Below are 22,394 nucleotides of genomic sequence, written 5' to 3' on the forward strand. Positions count from 1 at the left end.
GCTCTTAAGGAATCAACCAAGCCTTGCTCTTGGGCTCAGAATTTTTCTTCGGTACTGTTGTAATCTGAAAGTTTGCTGCAATTAGTGCAAATACCAGAGCAAGAGAGAAAAGAAAAGGCTGTTCTTAGATGTCTTGTAGAGTGAACAACTGAAACATGAGTGTGGGATGAGCCAGGAAAACTGGTATTTTTCCCTGGCTGCACGCCATATGGAAGAGACAGTGCCTTGGAAGGGAAGGAGCAGAAAAGTTTGCCATTGGCTCTGATGAATCCCAATCCTGCTTCTACTGAAGTTGCTGGGAATCCTCCCATTGTCTTCAGTGGAGCAAGAAAGGATCTTAGGTGAGGATGGATGACTCTTTCCCTACTTGAATGAAGTCTCTTGCCTATTTATGGGCCTGCTTCTATTGAAACCGAGCCTGTTTTAGCCTTTTTGGGTTCTTAGGGACCTGTTTGTATAAAGCAACTTACCTACCTATCTTTTTTTTTTCTATTGTGTGTACTTTTTGTATGTTCTGTTGGAAGGTGAAGCCTCTGTAGAAGGGGATACAAAACCTGATTTTTAAATAGTAATAAACCAAAAGAGAATTAAACTCTGCAGGCTGCATGCATTCATTTCCTGGAGATGGAGAGTAGAGTCCATGAGTGCACAGAGATGGCCTGGACCTCTCATATCTCAAAATCTTCCCCTCTTCAGAGACAGTTCTGCCTTTGCACATTTCCACAGCTCTGTGTGAGAATTCATAGTGTGGTGGGCAGGTTGCAAAACTGTGTATCAGCATTGCCTTATTTTGACTAGGAAATCCTTTCTCTGGCACCGTGTGGTGAGATTTCTCATTTCAGCATAAGTGGATGGAGTAACAAATATCTGTGAAATTTGGTGGTATCCTCACTGAATGGCAGTGAAATAAAACTGAGGTCATATAAATAGAGTTTTGCTTCTGGCCTGCCTACCTGAGGTGCTGAAGTGTTGGTCAAATGCAGAGTGTTTTAACTCCACACCCTTATGTACTAAAGAAATAAGTGGAAGTGTTAAGTGAAACTTTATTAAACCTTTGTTTATTCCTGGCTTTTTACCTCCTCATGGTGTTACCAGCTGGGGCCTTAACTTTCTAAAAGAATGGCAAACTCAAGACCAAAATAACAACAGAGGTTTGCCTGTTCTGTAAACATACTTAAAGGAGCAGTGTCTTTGCTTTTGTAAATAGATGTAAAAAAGTCCACGTGCCTTTGTCAGTCATGAAAAAGGCTATCTCTGCATGCTTATGGCATGTGTGTGACCCAGAGAAAACACAGATTTGCCTTTCTTCAACAGGAAAGAAAGGGCAACTTCCCAAAATAAACAACTCCTCCCATAGCCTTCAGACAAACACCTGTGGAGTCTTTTGCAGTACCTGTGGTTTTATCTGCTTTCAGGTCAGCTGAGAAATAAAATCCAGAGCTGTGAGCTCTGCATTGTAAATGTCCCTGAATCCACCACTTTATGAGGAAACAGCAGTAGCTCCACTGCAAGGTTTGGTCTCTGCTCACACTGAATTACAGACCCATTACAAAATGAGTCGCTGCTCTGCTCTTATGCTGATGACTCCAGTCCTAGTCCCAAAGCCCTAGAGAGAGAAGAAAATACCTGTTTGGCTTTTTTATGTGTTCAAGTTTATAACCTTACAGCCTTTCTGATGGCTTGGGATAGAGGTCACATGAGTGGTAGTGCTATTTAGAGTAGGAGTTTTGCATATTTAAGTGCAACTTTAACCTCATGTTTTTCACAATGAAATCTAACTATTACTGTGGTAATATTCCATTATTATTGAGGTTTAAACAGCAGAGTTTTGGGCTTTCACTGTGAAATTGGCTTCCATAGTGAGTGAAAGATTGGTAGGATATTTGATAATCCCATCCAATTCACTGGAGGTTAATTTGAACAGATATCAGAACAGAAATCTTTATTCCTTTTGACTTAAATCTCCAGATGTTTTGATGCTACATTTCTCATGTGCAAATAATAAACAATTATTTTTAGGTAGGCATTTCTAAAAAGAACAAATTGGGTTATCAGACTGCTCAGCTTTGCCAGGTGCTGCTGGGCACAACTGTGGTTTGAGATGTAAGAAAGTTACAAAAGTACATTTATACCTTAAAAAACAACCAAACAACACATTCTCCTATTTTAATGAAGTCCTGAATTAATGCTTATTTGTACTTTCATCTAAGTCAGCACTACGCATGTAGAACTTGAGAACATCTGCATATCTGTCTCCAGGATTCCTTCCCCTACAGAACCATTTCATAAGGTAGGTGTTGGATATCTGAAGCTTCCAAAGTACTTTGCAAACATAAAATCATTTCTGCCTCTGTGACATAGTAATACTAATATGGGAAACCAAGGCAGAAGCTTGCCTAAGGTCAGGCAAAGATCATTAAAAAATTGAGAGTAAAGCTTCTGCTCTTGGCTCAGACTTACGTGTTCTCTGAATAGATCACAGTATCTTTCAAAATAGCTTCCCTTCCTCCACCCTTAGAAATGTGTGCTCTGGCTTTTGTCAGTAGCAGCCTGCATCTGTAGCAAAAAACCAATCAAACAAACAACCCAAGAAAAACCAGTGCAGCTGGAGACTGAAACATCTTTAGACAGCTGTACCCAATTCCTAACAAGATTGCTGTGGTTTGGTGGTATCCTGCATTGAGACACACCCAGTGGTTGGATAGCAGGTAAAGCAATCTGTGATCAGATACCGAGGTTGGAATGCTGCAGCCAGGGAAGGAGCTGAGGGATGATCCATGGGGACCTTTGCCACTGCTGCAGTGGGGCAGTGTGAACACAGATGTCTGTCAGCACTTGGGCCCTTCAAAACTGAGAAAACTGGAAAGGCACTGGGCAGTTCTTATCCAAAAAGGACAAAAAAAAAAAAAAAAGATGCTGTTAAAAGGACTCGGTGTGTGAAATTTCTTAAGTCACCGATTGCCGAGAGTATTTAGAGATAATCTCTTAATGCTTCTCCCCAGTAAACAATAGGACCCAGACTGCCCTCCCGAGGTCTCTGGCCTTTTATTACAGCCCACACAGAAAACTCATCTGAGAAAGCACTCGGAGTTAGTGGAGCAAACTATGAACCAGTCTGAACCAGTTCAAATATCGCATATGGTTGTTTTGCTTCTGCAGACTTCCTTGTTAGTCCTTGGAGGCTGGGGCTGGCATTTACTTTGCAATAGCTCACGCTGTCAGACTGAAGGGGGAGGAGAAAGCCTCTCCCTGAGCATGTCAGCAGCGCGGTGCAACAGTGCCAGCAGGCACTCCTGTCGCTCCACAGCGACTGCTTTGTAGTCACTGCCTCTGCCTTGATTTTTGGTTATATTCGGGTCACTTTCATAAAGTCAATATCAGATCCTTTTGTTACAGCCCTGATGTTCTTTTATTACATTCAAATTATATCTACGTTAGAAATTAAACACATTTGTTTCCAATTGCTTACAGAAGGCTTTTTACAAGTGAGACCCAGAGTTGTTTTCATGATCAAGAGAGAGGTAGCAAAGAAATAAAACCCCTGCTCTTGTTGGAGTTGCAAGTGCTCAAGTACTTAATAGTATTTAGTAACATTTGATGCTTGCAGCTTTTTAAGCTTATGCACAAACTGCTCTAATATTCTGTTCATGGTGAAGTCTCAGAATTGTACTATTGTTATTCTCAAACATTTCCATTTATGAAAGAAGCAGAAAATTGAGAAAAAGGAGTTTTGGGGAAAACTGGAGCAATTATTTTGATTACCTAGGAAGAAGAAAGGGGAGGTTATGGGAACATGACGTATGTCCTGTCACAAGGAGGGCAATGGTCAACTTTTTCCATTTTAAGCAATCCATGTTAATTTGGCTAGGAAAGATTACTCAGATTAGAAAACTCATTTTGTTTACTCCCCTCAGTGTCTTATTTAGTAAGATTAATAAAGCATGTTAGTTCTTGCCCAGGAGGTTAGATGAACTTCTGCCTGGCAAGATCAGAACACACTTGGCTGTGGCCAGAGAAGGAGGGTGGGTTTGATGGCTCCTTGCAGAGTCATTCCAGAGCTATAGATCTGGGGCTGCCTCCCTTGGCACAGAGTGCCGTGCTGTTAGATTCCTTTTTTTGTTTGTTTGTTTGTTTGTTTGTTTTTTTTTTTAATCTCAAAACACTTTGAATTTTTCCACAGGTGAAAATGTAGAACAAATAAACAAGAAAGAGCAGCTGACAGACAGGAGAGAGAGAAAGCAGACATTGTTCATTCTGGAACCTGTATAAAGAAAGGTACTAGCTCAGAGCTGAAATTGTGAGCTCAGTTCACACTGAGTTTAGGGAAGATGTTTAATGGCCCTCATTCCTAAAAATATTGTGTATTTTCTCCTGTAAAATGTGGGGATGTGTTGTGATACATATATGTGTATACGCCAACAGACAGCTAAGTGTAAACTATGTGAGGAAGTAGCTGCAAAGCTATTAAATTACTTATAGTTTGCGTAGTTTAAAATCAAGTCCTAGGAAATAATGTCATGTTTAATCTCTAAAAGTGTAGCAAGAAGAGCAAACCATTCCTAAGCAGTGGAAAGAGCAATTGAGTCTGCCTCTGACAGCTGCCACCTGGCATCCTATTAAACTTAACTCTGTGAAACTGCCAGGCATAGATCTTCCCTCATCCTGGAGAAAGCTAGAGATGAAAGAAGAAATTATGCTTAGAAGTCAGTTGTGGAAAAGACTTTGATCTTTACCATTAATGTGAAGATTTTTGCATTTCTTCCAGATTCCCCATTGTCCTTCTGTGGACTAGAAACTCAAATTGTTTGCTGGAACTTGGCTGGGTGTAAGAAGAAGTGCAAATTTATCTTGTTACATAGTAGGAGAGAGAGCTAGGAAGGTCTGAGATTTGTTTCCACAGAGATTACTGCAGTTCTTGGATCAGTATGTACAGAGGGAGGTGCTTTCTGTGCTAGGTGGCATGGAGGCATTAGTTAGTCTCATGAAATGAGCAAAAAGACATTAATTGTGCGGGTTGGCAGTCCATCTGCAAAGTTTTGGACAGGCAGTGCCTCTGGATGCATGTGTGGCCCTGCAGTTTCTGCTGAATGGAATTTGTCTCATAAAATCTGATGAAAAGCTATTACAAACAGGCAGCTTGATTGAATAGCCCTTATTAAAAATTCTTGCTGACTCCAGTTAGCCTTGCCTTTACAGAGAGTAACTGGAGAACATCAGGAATGCAGTAGCAGGGTGTCTGTGCAGAAAATGAGCATAACTGCACAAAGGCTGCATCTTAGCTGGTGATGTTAGTCAGGACTGGCACATACAGTTGGTTTTTGGTTTCCTGTTTTGATTTTTTTGCACTCATATTTTTTAAAATCTGACATTACTAAACTAAATTTTCTGTAGTGGTAAACCATGTTGTTAAAGCTTGAGTCACACAATGTGTGCTAAGACCTGTGGTTTCATACTTGGTGGTAGTGCTGCTTAATTGACCTGTTTCCTCGTTATCCATCTACCATGCTGGTACATCTCTGTTTTTGTGCTCCATTGTGGACTGGATGCAGCAGGTGACCTGGCTGTAAAGGGCTTAAAACGTTCATGACCTGGTGAAAAAAGGGCAAAAGTTGGGCTGGATCAGAACCTTGAGTAGGTTTGTTACACAATAAGCTGTAGCAGCCTGGCAGAGAGCACTGCCAGGATGGAAACATCTGGGAGTGGAAGGGAAAGACCACTGCAGCCAGCACTGCCTTGCAAAGTGATTTATCCAACACTGGAGCAGCTTCCTGGCATAGAAATACTTCTTATGTGTTCAGTGGTTTCCATGTGATTTCAAAGAACTTTAAAAGAAGGGAACTTCCCCGTCCTGTTCTAAGGAAGGTTTGATTGTACCTCATGTAACAAAAAGGAAGGGAAAGTGCAAAGAAGTGAGGCAGGCAGGTTGGCCAAGGTCAGGAAGAACTCTGTGGGAAAGCCAGAAATAGCACCTTGTGCTGCAGGCCTGTGCCTTGGCTACAAACCCACCAGTTGGCCCAGGCTGCCTCTGCAAGCTCATTGTTGAACAGGACCAGCTATTCAGTGGCTTGTTTTTCACTGGTGTAAAATAGAAACAGTGCTGAGGACTCCAGATGCTGTGTACAGGCACTTGGGCTGCACTGTCTGAATCCCTTGGCATGTTCAGAAACAGAAGTATCTATTGTGAGCCGTGTGAAATGTCTGCAGAGAGGCTTTATCACAGTGGCTGGATGCCTGCAGGAGAACGACTCTAAACCATCTTCATGCTGTTTACCTTGGTTTTTCCTATGAGCAGGCACAGCTCTTAGAGTAAGCCCATGGAGTCAATGAAAAGTAATGGATTGGCAGAGGCGAGAATGTAAAAACCCCTTTAAGGTGGAGTTGCACAGCCTCCGTGGCAGTGTGTAGTCCTTACAATGTATCTTTTACTCCAAAGGGAGAATAAGGGCAGCAGGATTTAGTCCTTCATGATAATTCTCTAGGGGAGAAAACAGTTTTGGGTCTCCGAAGATAAACACTTTTCCTGCCACAGGCAGTTGTTCAAGCGTAGTTCCGTGTGGAAAGTCTCCTCTTCTGGTCTAAGACTTTTCCTGCGACTGTAGGAGACAAGCCCAGAGACGCGGAGTTCCCCTCGAGCCAAACAGCCCCACGGCACCGCGCACCCATCTCCGTGCTCGTTCCCGGGGCGAAGGAGCCTCTGCGGCAGCAGCTTCCCGCTGCCCCGAGCCCTGCCCCGAGCCCTGCCCCGCGGCAGCCGCCCCTTCCCCTGCTGGGGGCGGGCGGCGGCAGGGGCAGCGGCAGCGTTAGGACCCGGCGGCGGCTGCGGGGCGGGGGGGGAAGCGCAGCCCGGCGCTTGTTTACCGGGAGGGGAGCGCCGGGGCAGGTCTCGCCGAGCGGAGCCGAGCTGCGCGGCCGGGCAGGCGGCGGCTCCTCGCCCTCCGCGCCGAGGATGCTGCACGGGGGTCTGCAGTGGGCGCTGCTGCTGGGCTCGCTGCTGCTGCTGCTGCTGGGGTCCGCCCGCGGCGCCGAGGGTGAGTGAGTGAGTGCCGGCCCGGCTTTGTGGGGGACAAAGGCCGCTCTGGCGAGGGGGAACACCCCCGTGGGGAAGGCGGGGGCCGTGCTGAGGAGCTGCCCGGAGCGGCGGGGGCTGCCCGGGCCGCCCGCAAGGCTCGGCTCGTCTCTCCGCAGAATGCGTCCGCGGTAACGGCGAGTCCTACCGCGGCAGCCGGCGAGTGGCCTCCGGCGGCGCCACGTGCCTCAACTGGCGGATGGTGCGGAACGGCCCCGGCGCCGCGCTCCCGGCAGGTGGGTCCGGGGCCGGGGGGGGCTCTCGGGGGAGCGGAGGGTGCCGCGGCCGCGCTGACGGCCCGCTGCTCCCTAGCGCTCGATGAGGACCACAACAGCTGCAGGAACCCGGACGGCGACGCCGCGCCCTGGTGCTACATCCAAGGCTCTACCGGGATCCCCGAGCGGCGATCCTGCGACATCGCCCAGTGCTCAGGTAACAGTGGCCGCCGCCGGTCCCCGTCTCTTTCTGCCCTCCCTGGCCTGCCCCCTACCGCCGGGGCTGGGTTTGTCACCAGGGTGGGGTCCCCTCGGCGCACAAACAACCCCGGGCTACGCCAGCGCCTCCCTCGGAAACACCGCGTACCCAGCGCTCCCCTCCAGCCCCCCCTGTGCGTGCACATCTGCCTCCCAGCTATGCCGTGCTCCGCCCCTCCAGCTTTGCCATTAGTGCCAGAAAAGGCCTGTGAAAAGCCCCCACTCCCCTGTAATTCGCTTATCACTATAGCACTCTCCAGCTGTGTTGCAAAAGGCTGAGGTCTGGACATCCAGGAGCTGCTGAGGTGTGGGTGGACTGTTGCTGTGGGGCATGTTATGGCTGACTAAAGAAGCTTCCTGCTGTTAAAGAATTGCCAGTGGGAATTGGAGTACCGGGTGCACGGCAAGAATGTGGAAAAAATGAGAACTAGAAGGGAGGACAGTAAGAAATGGAAACACTGGATTCCTTCTGGATAGTAACAGTGAGAAACAGTTTGCCAAAAGAACTGTAGCTGAAGCCTGTTTTGGGGAGAGGAAGTGTCAGTGTTGACTGACATCAGAGTAACCACTGGGGGTTTTTTGAACTGTTTACTACTTTCTGAGCCCTGCAAGATTTACTCGCACCACTGTCCCTTGAGACTGCTATCCTTGCATGTAAATACTTTTCCCACGCAAATACACCCTCCCCTTTTTTTCACTTTGCTCTTTTTTTGCCTGCTTTTCCCTAAAGATGAAGCAAAAAAATGTTCTGCTGCCAAGATCCTTCCTCAAAACACTCTTGCAACTTTAGGATCAGAAGAGTTACCTGACCTTTCAGCCATTTGCATGTTTAATAGGTTCCATATTTTTGCGTCTCAGAGCGGGCACCATTTCCTGGTTCAACAGTTCACTTTAGTTCAGTTGCCCTGGCTGACCCTACTTGAAGTTACTGTGCAGGACCCCTGATTTCCTGTCTCTGACTCCCTTCTGTACTTCCATTTCACATTGCACTGAGGACTCAAAATGGCTGCAGATAGAAAATCCACATGGAGTTATTGCCTGCTGTGGGGGGAGATGCAGGCGGAGTGAGTTTTCAGGTGTGGATGCATACTGTGAACAGCATTTCCAAAAAGGAGGGGGGTTTCTGTAGAAAAGGTAGTAGATACCTACTTTACACTGTCACAGCTTTTACAGTGCTACAACTTCCATTTAAACTATGTCATGAAAGAAGGAGTTACCTTGAAAATCTTTCAATGCTGTTGATGAAAAAGAGCATAGATAAAAACCAGGGCTGGGAAGGAACCTGTATCCTTGGGTGCCATTTCTGGGCCTTGACAGAGGAAGGAATTGTCCTTAGTCAGTGGCTGTGCTGCCTGCTCTGACTTAGCCTGTCCAGTGGTGTCCCAGACTATCAGTTTGGTACACCACTGCAAGGAGGGACCAGGGAAGAATATCCCCAGGTTGTTTTCACACCAGCTGGAGTCTCCTGTCAGACTTTCCTGTGTCAGGAAGATTGAGGCAGAAGAGGGATAAAGAGGCTCCTGGGAGATTTGGAATGGAGATTCTCATAATCTTGTTCAGCATGATTGAAGCTGCAGCCTGTATATCGATCTATACACTAAATGAAGTCATTGTGCATCCTCTGGACTCATGCCCTGAACCTGGGTCTCAGTCTGCTGTTTGACTTCTTTCATCTGTGGCGGTGCCTTGGACTCTTAGTTAAATAGGTTCATGTCAAAGGAAAGTGGGGGGAAGAATAGATTTCTTGTCTACTTTGGTAGGATTTCTGGCAACAACTTAAGGGGGAACAAGTGTTTTTTAGTGTTTTCCAGTGTTTTTCAGTGTGCTTTGAAGGCAGTTCAGTGATACCAGTCTAGAGCTGTCCCACTTTCAAGACACATGTTGTTTTGAAGTACTCATAAGTGCTTGGTATGTTGTAAATATATATATTTTTTTTTTCTCCTCTCAACAGATGCTGCAGCTAGCACAGCCAGCACAGCCCCAGTCCCTACAGCAGAAGTTGGTGCTTCCCAGGAGGATGAGCAGGTGTTTGAACCAGCTGACACTTTGCCCTCCCGGAGCGAGGCAGCCGCGGTGCAGCCCGTCATTGGGATCAGTCAGAGAGTACAGATGAACTCCAGAGAAAAGAAGGACTTAGGGACCCTAGGTACAAACCCAGGATCATGTGATGGATCCATTCCTGTAATTGTGGCAGGGCAGACCTGTTTTGAGGCTCTGAAAGCAGCATTATAGCTGGATCTGCCACCTCTTAATTTAGGGTCTTTTTTTTTTCTCTTTTCACAGGTTATGTGCTGGGGTTGATCATGATGGTGATAATTATTGCCATTGGGGCTGGCATTGTCCTGGGATACATCTATAAGAGGTGAGTAGCTGTTCTTTGTTCAAAAGCTGGTGTAGATAGAGCAGGAATGTCTGAGCACCTGGGCACCCAACCAGATCCCAAGGAAATGGGACAGAAGTGTAGGTTTGATTATGGCACATTAAGCAAGTTTGATTGTCACACTAAGGAAAGAACTACTGAAGAGTTAACGCTGTTCTTCTCCATTCCCCCATTATTGTGATGTTCTATCTCACTTCAAGTTTCAAATTGCACTCTTTTAATATTTGCGGTTTTGTGTGTGCATGTGCACCTTGATGTGGCTTTTTCAGATGTACTTGGGAGCAGGGTTTTGTCAGAACTGGAAAGATCCCAGGCACCCTCACAGGAAGTTTCTTTTGCTCAGAAAAAGAACAATTCTTCTAGCAGGCCACCTGTTCCCCTGATTCTGTGGTCTATCTTTAGAAGAAAAACAATGGGCAATTTTTTTTTTTGCTACTCATGCATTGTGTCCTATGAAGCTGACTATGAGGTAGCACTTTTTTGTTTTGGTCCAAGTTCATTTTAGCAAAGTTCCTGTATACTTTAAGGTCAGTTTTGATTGTGATTTCAGTTACTTTTTTTTCAGTCACTTCACTGTGTGGGACAGAAATGTTTCTGTACCTCAGCAATGTTTGAGGGTAGTGGCAGTAGCAAGCTGCTTAGTTGTAAGAGAGAGGGCAGAATTAACAAATGGCAGTGATTGTCACTGCAGCAAGCAAAGGCCCAGGCTCCCTCCTCTGGGAGGGTTTGTTCTATGTTTTGGCTGTTTGACAACAGTCTGACACAACCAAGCAGAAGGAGCCCTTTCCCAAGCTGGGACAAGTCCTTATATAAGTGTTTATAATAAATGCTGACAGAAAAAAAGCAGAGGGAGGAATGTTACATAAGGGGCAAAACACAGAGCGCTGCTTGTCGAGGAATCTGATTTGAGGTGTCACTTGAGAGAATGCTGTCTTGTGTGCTGGCAGGAACGGCAGCCACTGCTGCACGTTTGTAGGCAGCTTTGAAAAGCAGCCAGAATGCCAACAGGAAACCCCAGCAGCTCTGCCTGCCTGAGATCACGAGCCTCAGGAGGAGCACGTGGTGCCTGTCCCACCTCTCTCCTGTCCTCGGTGGGAGGAAGCAATAGACCAGTGCTGGGCTTTGTCCAATGGCAGCTTTGCTTCTCCAGTCACAGAGAGCTCACAGCAGGGTTGTTCTGCAGGTTTACTGTCTCCTTCCTTGCCTTGATCTCAGAATTGCATGTGCAAGCTGGCAGGTTTGGGTAGTAGGTGTGGTGAGAAATCTTTAATGGGTTTAGTAGTTTTTGGTATACATAGCTCTTCTGGAGACAACATGCTATTAATGCCAAATCCATTTTTAAAGCAAGGCAGTTCTTCCACAGCACAAATTACAGAGGTGTTCCTTCACTTAGCAACAGGCTTGAGACTGAGGTAGGTTTGAGGAGCTGGTTGTGGCATTAAGCTGTTATAGCTGCAGTGGCAGAAGGCAGGGCCAGCTCTGAAGTCAGCTTTAATACTTTCTGGACAGCTTAATTTGCTGCAACAAAAGGCAGAAGCTGTCACCACCTCCAGTATTTGTTCCAGATGAAGCAGGTTACAGAAGCTCTTTTCCACAGCAGTGGCCTCTGCACTGTCTCACTTCTCCCCTGGGCCTGCAGCAGGCAGTGCTGTGGGACTGGAAAGGATAAGGAAACATATGGCAGCTCTGTGGTTTGAAGGAGGGGCTTGGCTGTACAGTCATTTATCAGCAGCAATGTCAGTGAATAAGCCAGTTTGAGGGAGGGACAGACTTCACTTGGCTGCTTGTTTTTCAAAGATGCTCAGCTGTGGTCCTCTGCTTACAGTAGGGAATATTTCTGGCTCTTCATGCAGCTGAAATCACTTAAATCTTAAAGAGCAGAGTCCCTTCTTCTCTACTCCATCAGCTTTACTGAGACTCTCCCTCCAAGCAGCAGCACTCACCCCAGGTGTATATTTTGTTTTTTGTTGTAATGCAGGGGGAAAGACCTGAAGGAGAAGCACGAGCAGAAGGTTTATGAGCGAGAGATGCAGCGCATCACGCTGCCCCTGTCGGCGTTCAGCAACCCCGCGTGCGAGCTGGTGGATGAGAACACCATCGTGGTGCAGCCCAGCCAGACACCCGTGGAGGACACCCGGGATGGCAGCGGCCCCCTCATGGGCCAGGCGGGGACTCCTGGGGCCTGAGCAGCTCAGGCAGGAGTGCTACAGGCTGAGCAAAGCCTCCAGCTTCCCACTGTGAGTGCAGGGGGTGCGTGTGTTCATTTCTATTTTGTTTTCTTTTTGATGAACGCCGGATGAAGGTGATGCAGAGGAACAGAGCAATTGGCTATTCATCATCTGGTTGAGTGCATGACCAGCTGGGGACTGGTGTGGTGGACCCTGCTGCTTCTTCCCACCTGTCTCCACGGTGTGCCAAGGAGCTGGGGGGGATGATGGGCCAGGCTTAACTGGCCACAGATCCTGTAGCCTGGAGTGTGGTCGTGGCTTCCTCTTTCTATGTTCTTTTCCTATTTAATGGTGTGCACTGTTACTTAAGTTTCAGCCTGGAACCTCAGGAGAGAACAGTACTGCAGGGACTGAGGGGAGCTTCATGTCAGATTTAGCTAGATAATTACACTCTGATTATAGTTCCTGCCTTTTTGCTTTAGTGGCTGACAGCTGGAATCACTGTCCAGAATCCTGCTACTGGATCAGGTTTTTTTCCAAGGAAGAGCAGCCTATTTGAGGGATGTCTTTGGCCAGAAGCAGAATGTTTAGCCCCAGTGCTCTCCTCAAGCTCTTGACAAATCCAGGTCTTCCAGGGCTGAGGCCACTTCTCCATTCCCCTGTGGTGCTACATGCACAGCCACAGTTGTAGGTGTCCAGGGGGGGTCTGTCTGTGCCTCCTGCTCACTTACACAGATCAGGAAAGCAGGGGTGAGTGGTAGATAGTTGTGGAGTGAAGAAAACAAACTGCCCTTCAGTTACTTACAGCAGGTTAAACACTGAGGATAGAGAACATCCTCTTTTGAACTCCCTAGGCTTCCTACAGAGCCACTGCTGGACAGAGTGGCCAAGCTGTGGAGGTCACCCTGATCACAGAGCAGCAGCTCTGGCTCTAAGGGCAGAACAGGGCAGCTGTTTTGTAAGATCCTGAAGTTCTGGTGTGGCTCCTGGCCCAGCCTCTGTCACACACTCAGCTTGTGCAGCAAGACTACTTACTTACAGAGCCTGGTCCTATTAGAGAGGTTTTGTAACAACTTTTATTAGCATTTCAGGGGGTTTGGAAGGGATGGTTGCTGCAGTGTCTCCCTAATGGCACCAAGGCAAGGCCAGTTCAGGGAAACATCTGTCCCCGCTTCAGGGGATTCAAGCCATTCAAGTAAGTTTTCCAGCCATCTGCTTTAGAGCTGTGGGCCTAACAGGGAGCAGCACTTGGCAGCAGGGGTTTTAGTGTTAATGGTTGATTCAGAAAAGGGAAATGTTTTATTTTTAAATGCCTTTGAATACCATTTCTTTGTAAAATGTTTTAAATACCTCATTATGAGAAGGGGCAGACTGTGCTACCTTGCATTAAAGCTTAAAGAAGAATGCTCTGTAGACCTACGTGGACTGTGGCTCATCTGTGCATTCCTCCTGCCAGACCAGCATCCTTTGCCATGTTTCAGACTTTGAATTGAGGAGAAGGGAAGATGCCCCTTGAGTTTGCCAGGCCCAGAAGTAAATCCCTACAAGCAGTGCCTGCAGGCACCAGCACTGACAAGGGGCACGAAGCTTGTCTCCCTGCTCCAGCAGCTGCTCTTGGGCTGGGACACTGTTCCTGAAAAGCAGCTGTGGGTGACTTAGCAGGCTGGCCCATGGGAACAGACTCTTGCTTACAGCCCCTTCCTGCACTGACCTGGCTCAGTTCTGCTTTGGTGCTGCTCAGCAGCAGCTCCATCCCTTGAGAAGTACAGTGGAGACAGAGCACAGCAGGTTACAGGAGGTACTAACAAAGCCAGCATTTTTGTTCAGTTGTTGTCTTAACAAAAGGCCCCTGAACTACATATTTCAGAATAAGGTTTTTCCAAGAAACCCTGGATTAGAAAACGAAAATGGAGAGGCTCCATGATCTGCTGATTCCTGTCCACCCTTGAAACCAACCAAGGATTGAACAGAACTTGTTCCCTTTCCCTCACTACAGGTAAATAGTCCTACAGAGCACTGCACTGTGATTCTGCAGTTCTGTGAATGTGGCAGAGTCCACAGACTCAAAAAAGGGTGTTCTGGATGGTATCTAATCAGGGCGGTTTTGGTGTTGCCATTTTGTGACTACAATAGAAACCTGAGAAAGTGACGGCTTCCGGTTTTATTGAACACAGAGAACACAAAATCAGCATACAGTTACTGCTCTTTAATTTAGTTAGAACGTGGAGCTGTGCAAATCACAGTTCATAAACCCCACCCACACATCACCCAGGACTCTCCCTTCAGGGGTCCCCTCACAAACCAGCCTGGGAGGGGGAATGAAAGGGCAAATCCTATTAACAATCCTGGATCCACTGGACCCAGTTTAGAGAGGCTCCTGCCTGACTTTCAGCACAGGGAGTCCCTAGTGTTTCTAAAACACCACTACACAGACTAAAAACACCCCCCTTGCATACCTGATGTCAGGTGATGGCTGGTCCCATGTTATTTTACATAATACTTTAAACTCATGGGTAGGGGAGGAAACCAAAGTAATAGCAAAGACTTGACACCCATTCCCCACCACTCAATGCTGAAGGGAGGAGGAGGGGAAAAGGAGCACACTAAAAATCCAGTTAAACCATGATGTTTGTGAGACTTAGAGCAGAACTTGATTCAGCTTTTTGTTCAGTTCTGCCAACCACGTCAGCTACTGCAGCAGTAGCTTCCTTCCTTCCTTCTCCCACCAAGGGAGGAAGAAGAGAAGTACTGGAAAAAAATACAGTCCTACCCACCTCCCAGTGACTCCAAGCCCTTTTTTCCCCCCCAGAGCAGGGAATGACCCTGAGGAAAATTTCTGTTTGGAGAATCAGCTCAGGTGCTGCAGCAGCAGCTGCAAGAAGGACCTTCAAAGGGAGCAACTTGCACAAGCTGCAGGAAAGGATGAGGTAGTGACAACTGAATTATTAGTTCTCCAGCTGCCACTCCAGGGAGGATGGGACGTTCTCCAGCACTTTTCTATTCATGACAAGTCCATCCTTTAATTAACCTTGGGCAAGTCCCCTTTTGCCATTGTCCATGCCCAAGGTCTGAGCCACTTCAAACATTTGGCTTTCTGACAAGCACCTTCTGCCGCCATTCCTGTCACCTCACATCCACAGGCCAAGAGCTCAAGCACTCAGGAATGTCCACACCCAGTGCCTAGTGCAGAACTACACATTCAGGTTCAAATACTTTCACCTAGGATAAGGTTCTGGGCAGGCAAACTCACTGCAGGCGCAGGGCCTGAAAATGCTCCAGTGGCTCATTTGCTGCCTGCCTCATCTGCCATCAGGAGGGGCAAGCAGAGCTCAGTCTTAGTGTTTCTAGGCAGTCTTAGTGTTTCTAGGCAGGCTTTTGGAGGTATTCAGAGACACAGAAGGAATAAAAGCCCACAAAACCAAAACAACAATTCATATGTGCTTCCCCAGAGACACGGTATTTCAGGAGAGCTGCCCAATTCCTGGGGCTTTTTACTCCTTCCTCTGATGCATGTCAGAGGCCAAAATCTCAGTGGGTTGTTCTGGGAAACACATGCAAATACATACATGTGCTGTCCTGGTGAGACATGTTGCTGGATGTCCAATTTCCCCAGCTTTCTGGGCAGGGCAGTCAGTGGGAGAAGCTGTTCCAGAAGTTGGTCCTTACCCAGGAGAGTCTCCTATAGCAATTCCCTCCCTGGCAGACAGGCCAGGGTGGCTTCACAGCTTGCAGCCAAGTTCTAAGGCACCACAGTAAAGAAGCCTGGAAAGGCCAGAGAAATATTTCTCAAGCCAGAAAAATAGTGTTCAGCGGCTTTCCTAGGTGCAGCTGGCAGGAAACAATCCTTTTTGCTTCTGAAACGTGCCAGGAATCCACAGTGAATCAGGATATCCAAGAGGAGGGAAGCTGGGTGGGGAGAGAGAGGCAGTGCAGCAGATGCACAGCGTGGTGCCCCGTTAATGCCCTGGAAGTGGCTGAAGTGCATCTCCCTCCCTGCTGCTCAGCCCAGCTCCAGTGAAGTGGTGCAGGCAGCAGGACCAGCCTAGGTTGTGTTTTCAGGTAGCTTGTCACGGTTCAGTCCATACTGCACACTCACATTGTGGTCCAGCTCCTCCAGCTCAGATGGAAGGGGGATGGCAAGTTCTCCCAGGTACAGAGAGAGAGCTTCAAAGGAATCTTCCAGCTTGGAAAAAGGGGGCCTAGAAGCAGCAGTGAGGAAACATGAGTAGGAAAGAGGAAGCAGAACAGCATCTGGAAAGGCTGAGCTAGTTACAGGTACCATGTACAGATGGTGAACAGGGCCATGATTTCCTCCCCATCCAGCTTCCAAGACTGCAAAGCCCTCATCTTGTCTGGGCTACCCATTTTTATAGCCAGTCAGTGACCACGGAGGTCTGGCTCTTTGGAACCAAATGAAGTGTCTACCTTACTGTCAAAGCCTGCCCCTGATCTTTGTACCTGAGAGATCCTGAACAATCATTCCTTCTTTACTCTGTCTTGGAATTGTTCCAGACATCTCCACCATGCAGCAGTCTCTCTCCCAAACTGCTCACTCGTGGGAGCCTTTGAGCATTCCCATAGATGGCTGGAGCTGCCCTCTGTGCAGAGCAGTCCTTCCACTATGGGATACAGACACATCCTGCAGGCTTCCAGAGTCCTCAACCCCAAACCTACCTGCTCTCTGGTTCCAGTCTGCAGCAAATAGCAGCCAGAGGGAAAAAGGCTGGAGGACAATCAGCAGGAACAAACTTCTCCCAGAACAGCTTGACATTAAGGCCAAAATCCAGTGTGCGTGGGAGACAGTCTGGGTCAGCATAAACCTGGCCTATGATCTGGGGAAAGAGAGAGAAGCACTTAAGTACTGCAGCAGATCAGGCAGGGGCTCCTTCAAAGTATTATGGTGGAAATGAAACAACAGAAACACTTCATTTCCAATGGAGCCACTAGCTCATGGCACTATGTACAGACAAACTTCACTGGAAACATTTTCAAGACCTGGAGACGTGTCCACAGCTGTGGAGGAAGTCCCAGATGCCTTCTCCTTCTGCCCAGAGTTTCTCTGCCAGAAGACACAGCATGATGTGCCCCTCTCAGGGAGCTCCACGGTGTCTTGCAGCTGGGGATGATGCAGCCCCTCCTAATTGCAGGTAATCAAGGCAACCTGCATCACCATCCCATCCCATCCCATCCCTCCCCTTTCTAACCAGCTTACCACACCATCAGCAAAGCCCCTCAGTACAGAGCCTGTTCTGAACAATGCTGGGAAGTCAACAGCACCTCTAACTCTGAATTGTTCTGCCAGTGACAGATTCAAGCCCCACCACAGCCAGAGGGCTGGGACAGACAAGAACAACCGTAACTGACACCCAGGAGGCTGCAGGAAAAGGAGAGCCAGTAAAGAGCTGGGTGGACAGGGAGCCCTGCCCCAGCATTGCCCCAGTGCTCACCACCTCCAGCACAAGTGTAGAGGGAAGGAGCCCACAGCAGAGAGCTGTGGGGGGATCTGGACTCAGAAGGTCAACGCAAACTTTCACGTGGACAGAGTATTAAGTTTAAAGCCTCACTGGGTATCATAGAAGGGCTGTTATTTATAACCACCCAGGCTTTTCTGTGCCAGTAACTCAGCACGACAGCTACATCCTGGAACTAGACAGAAACACCCATTATGTATTTTGGCAGGTTTATGTCCTTATCTGTTTGAGTGTTTAATTTTAGGGGATTTTTTTAGCATAATTTTGGCGACAAGGAGAATGTTCATATGCTACTACCCTTTTATTGTCTTTTTTTCTAGATGAAACAATTGTTTTAATCCCACATACAGATTTTTCAAGTTCCTAACTCTGTAACTCACAGCCACAACATTCTCTGAGAAGAAGGCCCAGTGTAAACAGAGCTCCAGATGAGACCACAAAGATTTATGAACAGACATTTTCTTTGTCTCCTTCACCCAAACACTGAAAATGAAACTGTGCTGGCATCCCCTGGTGTTCCTGCAACTGCTGTGTTACACTTAACACCCTGCCTTTCATCTGTATTTCCACTGTCATACACACCTTTTAAACTGAAAATACCTTGCAGCTTTCAAGTGCTGCTTTTTGTTCTGCAGATAGAAAAGCCTGATATAGCAGTCAGACTCTGCATTGGCTCAGAAATAAACTGAGCCAACAGACTTCAGGGTGCAAGCTTCATTAATCGACCTGCAAAGAGGTTTTTGTTTCCACTTCTTTGAAGTGAAGTGCCATCCCCAGTGGAGGCCCTGAATTTGCTGAGATTATGCAGCTGATTGTTCTTTTAATGAGACAGAAAAAGAAAAAAAGCATCACAGTTCTAGGGAATACATCTACTTTCAAACAGGTAACAGGCTCAGTCAGAACTTGATGACTTTTTTACAGCTTCTCTCAGGCCAGGAAGAAACTGGGACCAGCAAACTACAAGACAGTTATCTTCCTTGAGGAAACAGAGGCTTGTTCTCCCAGTCTAATTCACTAATAATGTGCTGTTAGGTCACAGGCTGCACACTCAGATGCAGAGATCTGGGTGACTCCATGTGTACACAGAGATGGGGACATTAAAGATGCCATTTAATGTCCTTGTCTTACCTCACAGAGAACAATCCCAAATGAAAAAATGTCCACCATCTCATCGTAGCTCTGTCCTGTAGGAAACATGAGACATTCAGCTCTGTAAAGAGTTACCCAGCCAGCTATTTCAGGAGCTGCCAGTACCAAGCTTAACTAAGGCTATTCCCTGGGGAGCCCTAAAACAGGAGACAAAGCAAGGCTTAAACCTGAGCAGGGTCAGTCACCCCAAGATCTGTATATACCAACTGCATTACGCTGCCATTACAGATTTTAACCCTACTTCTCTCTTGTACTGGGGAATTACAGAACACTCTATCAGATCTGAGCAAATGCTAAGAATAACTGTGGAAAGCTTCTGCCCATTTTCATTGATTGCTGTTCTTGTGGATCTCTCCAGAGCATGGAGCCAGTGCTCAGCTTCCCCAGCAGCCAGCGAGTCCCTGCTGCAGTGACTGCAGAGATAATAAATTACACACCGGCAGCACTTTGATCCTGGGAGAGCTGGCAGGCTCCAGCAAGCCATGCTCTGCTTACAGACACACCCCCCCGAGCCAGGAGCTGGTAAGCAGCCTTGCTTTCAGAGCTGATGTCAGACTATGCTTTTGCTGTTCTCTTGACAAATGCCAGGACTGAGACAAACTCTGAGAAGCAGCCTCAGACTTCTTTAGGGCTGGAGGCCTTAAAGAAAGGCAAACAGAACAGCACACAAGAAAGCAACAGAGAAAACTGAGCTGGGGGAGAGGAGGCCAGTCCTCCCTTCCCCAGTAGACTGTGCTGAAGAATGCTGACATCCCAGCCAGCCAAAGTGCCCAACCTGGTCAGTGACCTGCTCTTTAGGAGGAAATTGTATCCACTGTATTTCACCCTCATCTCAACTCCTGCAGAGGCAGTTTTTCTTCTAAGGGTCACAGCTCAACCTTAATGCATGCAGCTGAGGACTGCATGCCAAAACCCAGATTTCCCTGCACTTGGACAACTCCCACCTGAATCCTGAGGCTTCAGCAAACCTGGCAGCACACAGCCTCTCCCTGCATCTGTGCAAGAGCATAAACCTCATCCCAGAATGTAATGATTCCCTGTTTCAAGGGGCAGTTCCAAAGCACGAGGCTATAACAGACATTGATCTTGGGTTCAGTTTTATCTCAGGCTTCTTTTGTCTTTTATTTGGATTGTAGCAAGTTTAATTCTGTTGCCCTCCTGAAGAATCCTGTTGTCAAGCCAGAAACAGTCCCTGGGCTGGTACAAAGGCTCACCAGGGCAGGCACTGCAGCTATGGCCTCTGTGTGTATAGAAAAGCTTCCACATCAGCAGGTCTAAAACCACAGGCTCTAAAAGGTTTGGGTGCTACTGGGGCACAGAAACTTTCAGTAATCCTGCCATCTCTGTACCTTGTCTCCTTGCTGCTGGACTCTTACCATTGAGCATCTCTGGGGCCATCCAGTAGGGGTTCCCCACCACCGTGTAGCGCTTTTTCCTGTCGCTCTTGCGCAGCGTCCGTTTCTTGGCCGACGGCTTCTCCAGGGTCGGCTTCTTCCTCTCCTCCACAATCAGCCGGGACAGACCAAAGTCAGCCACCACCACTGTCTTATCCTGCACAGGGAATTCAGTACGTGACACTGATCACTCTCAGCCCCTTTCAGGGGCAGAGAGGCTGCAATTCCTGTTCACTACCAACTATAGTCTAAGGCAACTACCCAGATTTCCTGCAGCCACATGAGCATAGCAAGATGTCCAGACAGTGTAAGATACCCAGTTCATGACCCCAAATCATCACTTGCTCCCTTCATGATCTTATTTCCTGTGTGGTTGCTAGCACTTATCCCATCAATTTGGCTACACTTGCCAGAGGAAACCTGGACTTTTCCTTTTAGATCTTCCTCTTTTACCTCATCAGGAATTAACTTGGACTTTCATCCTGGGTTGTCTGAAGCCAAGTGAAAAAGGGCAGGCTTGAGGGAATGAAACTACACAAAAATCTCGTAACCCAGCTTTAAAAAAAATGAGAGAACACACACGTGCACACACCTACACACTTGTCTCAATCCCGAGTGCCAATAAAAAGTCATTGAGTGGTTAAAAGAACAGAAACAGCTGCAGAGAACACCTCAGAGTTGAGATAAAGAACAGAGCTGTACTAATTCTCAGAAAGTGACTCTTACAGGAACTGCTACCAGAGGAAGGGTGGTAAGAGAACACAGAAAAAGTGAAAGCTGGATCAGTCTAGAAAATCCTGTGTGAGAATAAAGCTCCTTTGCCTGGGGCACAAAGTCTCTCTGAAAACAGTTCCACCCTGACAAAAGAGGGAACATCATGTGGAGAAAACCAAGGGAGGAAGATGCCAAGGAGAGAAGCAGCATGCTGTGGGAACTGAGGTGTAACTCACCAGCTTGATCAGGCAATTGTGTGAATTCAGGTCTCTGTGAATGATGCACATGGAGTGCAAGTAAGCCTGGAACAAAAGGAGAAAAGCTGGTGTTAGAGGTTCCCAGTTGAACATTTACAGACTCAACAACCCAATAGTCAGGCAGTGTCCACAGCCCCTCATACACCACCCTCCTGAAGCCACTAATCCTGACCCAGAGTCTGCTCTGTTATGAAGCAACAGTCAAACTCACCATTCCAGAGGCAATCCCTTTGGCAAAGCTGACCTTCTGCTGCCAGGGGAATGGGTCCTGAAAGACAAATGGTCAGGGACCATCTTACCAGCCAGTTGCTGACAGCAGTTCCTTCACAAGAGAGACTCTTACAGCAGTCAGACACACGATACAGTCCCAGAAAGAAGAGGCTTCCTGCCTCAAGCTCACCCACGGCTACAAAGCAGCTTTACTGCACAGCTCCAAAGAAGACTAGTAACGAGTACATGAGGCTGGCACAGCCAGCACAGCCAGGCTCACTGAGTACACTCTGAGTCCACACTCACTGCATTGCGGAGGAAGTCCTTCAGCGTGCCCCCCTCGATGTACTCGGTGAGCAGATTGAGCTTCTTGTCCTTGTAGAGCACACCAATGAACTTCAGCACGTTGGGGTGGTCCAGGCTGCGCATCACCTTCACCTGCAGGCAGAGACATCCCAAAGTGATGAGTCACATCAAAAAGTGCATGGAACAAGTGCTGACAGATCCATTCTGTGGTGAAAAGCACTCCAGAGCTCAAAGTCCTGTTCAGGGATCACAGCGATCACTCAAACCCCAACCTTAAGGCAGTTAGTGAACTGTTGCCTCTTCATTTTCATGCTGTGCAATTAACCTGATCTTAGTCTTTTAGGAGAGCACCCTTGAGTTTGACTAACATTTCAGAGGGCAAAATTCTCCAGAGCAGCTATTGGGTCTGTGCTGTGTGTGTTAGGGCCACAACAGCAGTGTCAGGTGTTTAGGGAGCTGCCTTTAAGCTAAATCTGACTTTGAAAAACATGGTAGGCAGCCACCAAGAAAATAGTTTTGCTTAAATACAGCGTGAGTCTTAAATATGTTACAGATATTAGCCCTCATCCTTTGTACTTATGCACAAGGCTCAAGGGATAAATCCTTTATGTACTGCACAGCTCAATTTGCCTCTGACTGAAGCTGCTCTTATCACTGAAAAATTAATGAACTGGAGCTGAAGCAATGTCTATTGCCCCGTGTGAGTCACACTTCACTGCAGCAAACATTCAGCTCATGTCAGCTTTTCCCCATGCAATGCCTCCCTCCTCAGCACCTTCATTCCTGCCAGGTTGTTGGCAGGATCT

At 47.5% G+C, this 22,394-nt stretch overlaps 2 protein-coding genes across 4 annotated transcripts in view; one reads left to right on the top strand and one right to left on the bottom strand.

The window, feature by feature from the left end:
- Positions 1-6,593: 6,593 nt before the first annotated feature.
- PIK3IP1 (phosphoinositide-3-kinase interacting protein 1) lies at positions 6,594-13,506 on the top strand. The gene is made up of 6 exons (XM_030958856.1): positions 6,594-7,028; positions 7,186-7,302; positions 7,379-7,498; positions 9,491-9,685; positions 9,823-9,901; positions 11,898-13,506. Exons 1-6 carry the CDS (start codon positions 6,947-6,949, stop codon positions 12,103-12,105), a joined length of 801 nt encoding a protein of 266 aa, XP_030814716.1. The 5' UTR covers positions 6,594-6,946; the 3' UTR covers positions 12,106-13,506.
- A 729-nt stretch (positions 13,507-14,235) lies between these two features.
- The window catches only part of LIMK2 (LIM domain kinase 2), a 30,733-nt gene continuing 22,574 nt past the window's right edge, over positions 14,236-22,394 (bottom strand). For all 3 annotated transcript variants that reach the window (XM_030958854.1, XM_030958853.1, XM_030958855.1), the window contains 7 exons: positions 21,589-21,720; positions 21,284-21,340; positions 21,052-21,117; positions 20,084-20,258; positions 18,687-18,742; positions 16,762-16,919; positions 14,236-16,286 (listed from right to left, as the gene is read on the bottom strand). In XM_030958854.1, the coding sequence (XP_030814714.1) occupies positions 16,130-16,286; positions 16,762-16,919; positions 18,687-18,742; positions 20,084-20,258; positions 21,052-21,117; positions 21,284-21,340; positions 21,589-21,720 (801 nt within the window). In that variant the 3' untranslated portion in view covers positions 14,236-16,129. The remainder of the gene's footprint in view (positions 16,287-16,761; positions 16,920-18,686; positions 18,743-20,083; positions 20,259-21,051; positions 21,118-21,283; positions 21,341-21,588; positions 21,721-22,394) is intronic.

The sequence above is a fragment of the Camarhynchus parvulus genome, chromosome 15, assembly GCF_901933205.1.
Source record: "Camarhynchus parvulus chromosome 15, STF_HiC, whole genome shotgun sequence".
NCBI classification, from domain to species: domain Eukaryota; kingdom Metazoa; phylum Chordata; class Aves; order Passeriformes; family Thraupidae; genus Camarhynchus; species Camarhynchus parvulus.

What these genes read in the sequence shown, in the direction of transcription:
- PIK3IP1 (XM_030958856.1), top strand. Translation starts at nt 6,947, where the DNA reads ATGCTGCACGGGGGTCTGCAGTGGGCGCTGCTGCTGGGCTCGCTGCTG. An exon ending in CGGCGCCGCGCTCCCGGCAG is followed by an intron (nt 7,303 to 7,378) that starts GTGGGTCCGGGG and finishes GCTGCTCCCTAG; the next exon opens with CGCTCGATGAGGACCACAAC. An exon ending in CGACATCGCCCAGTGCTCAG is followed by an intron (nt 7,499 to 9,490) that starts GTAACAGTGGCC and finishes TCCTCTCAACAG; the next exon opens with ATGCTGCAGCTAGCACAGCC.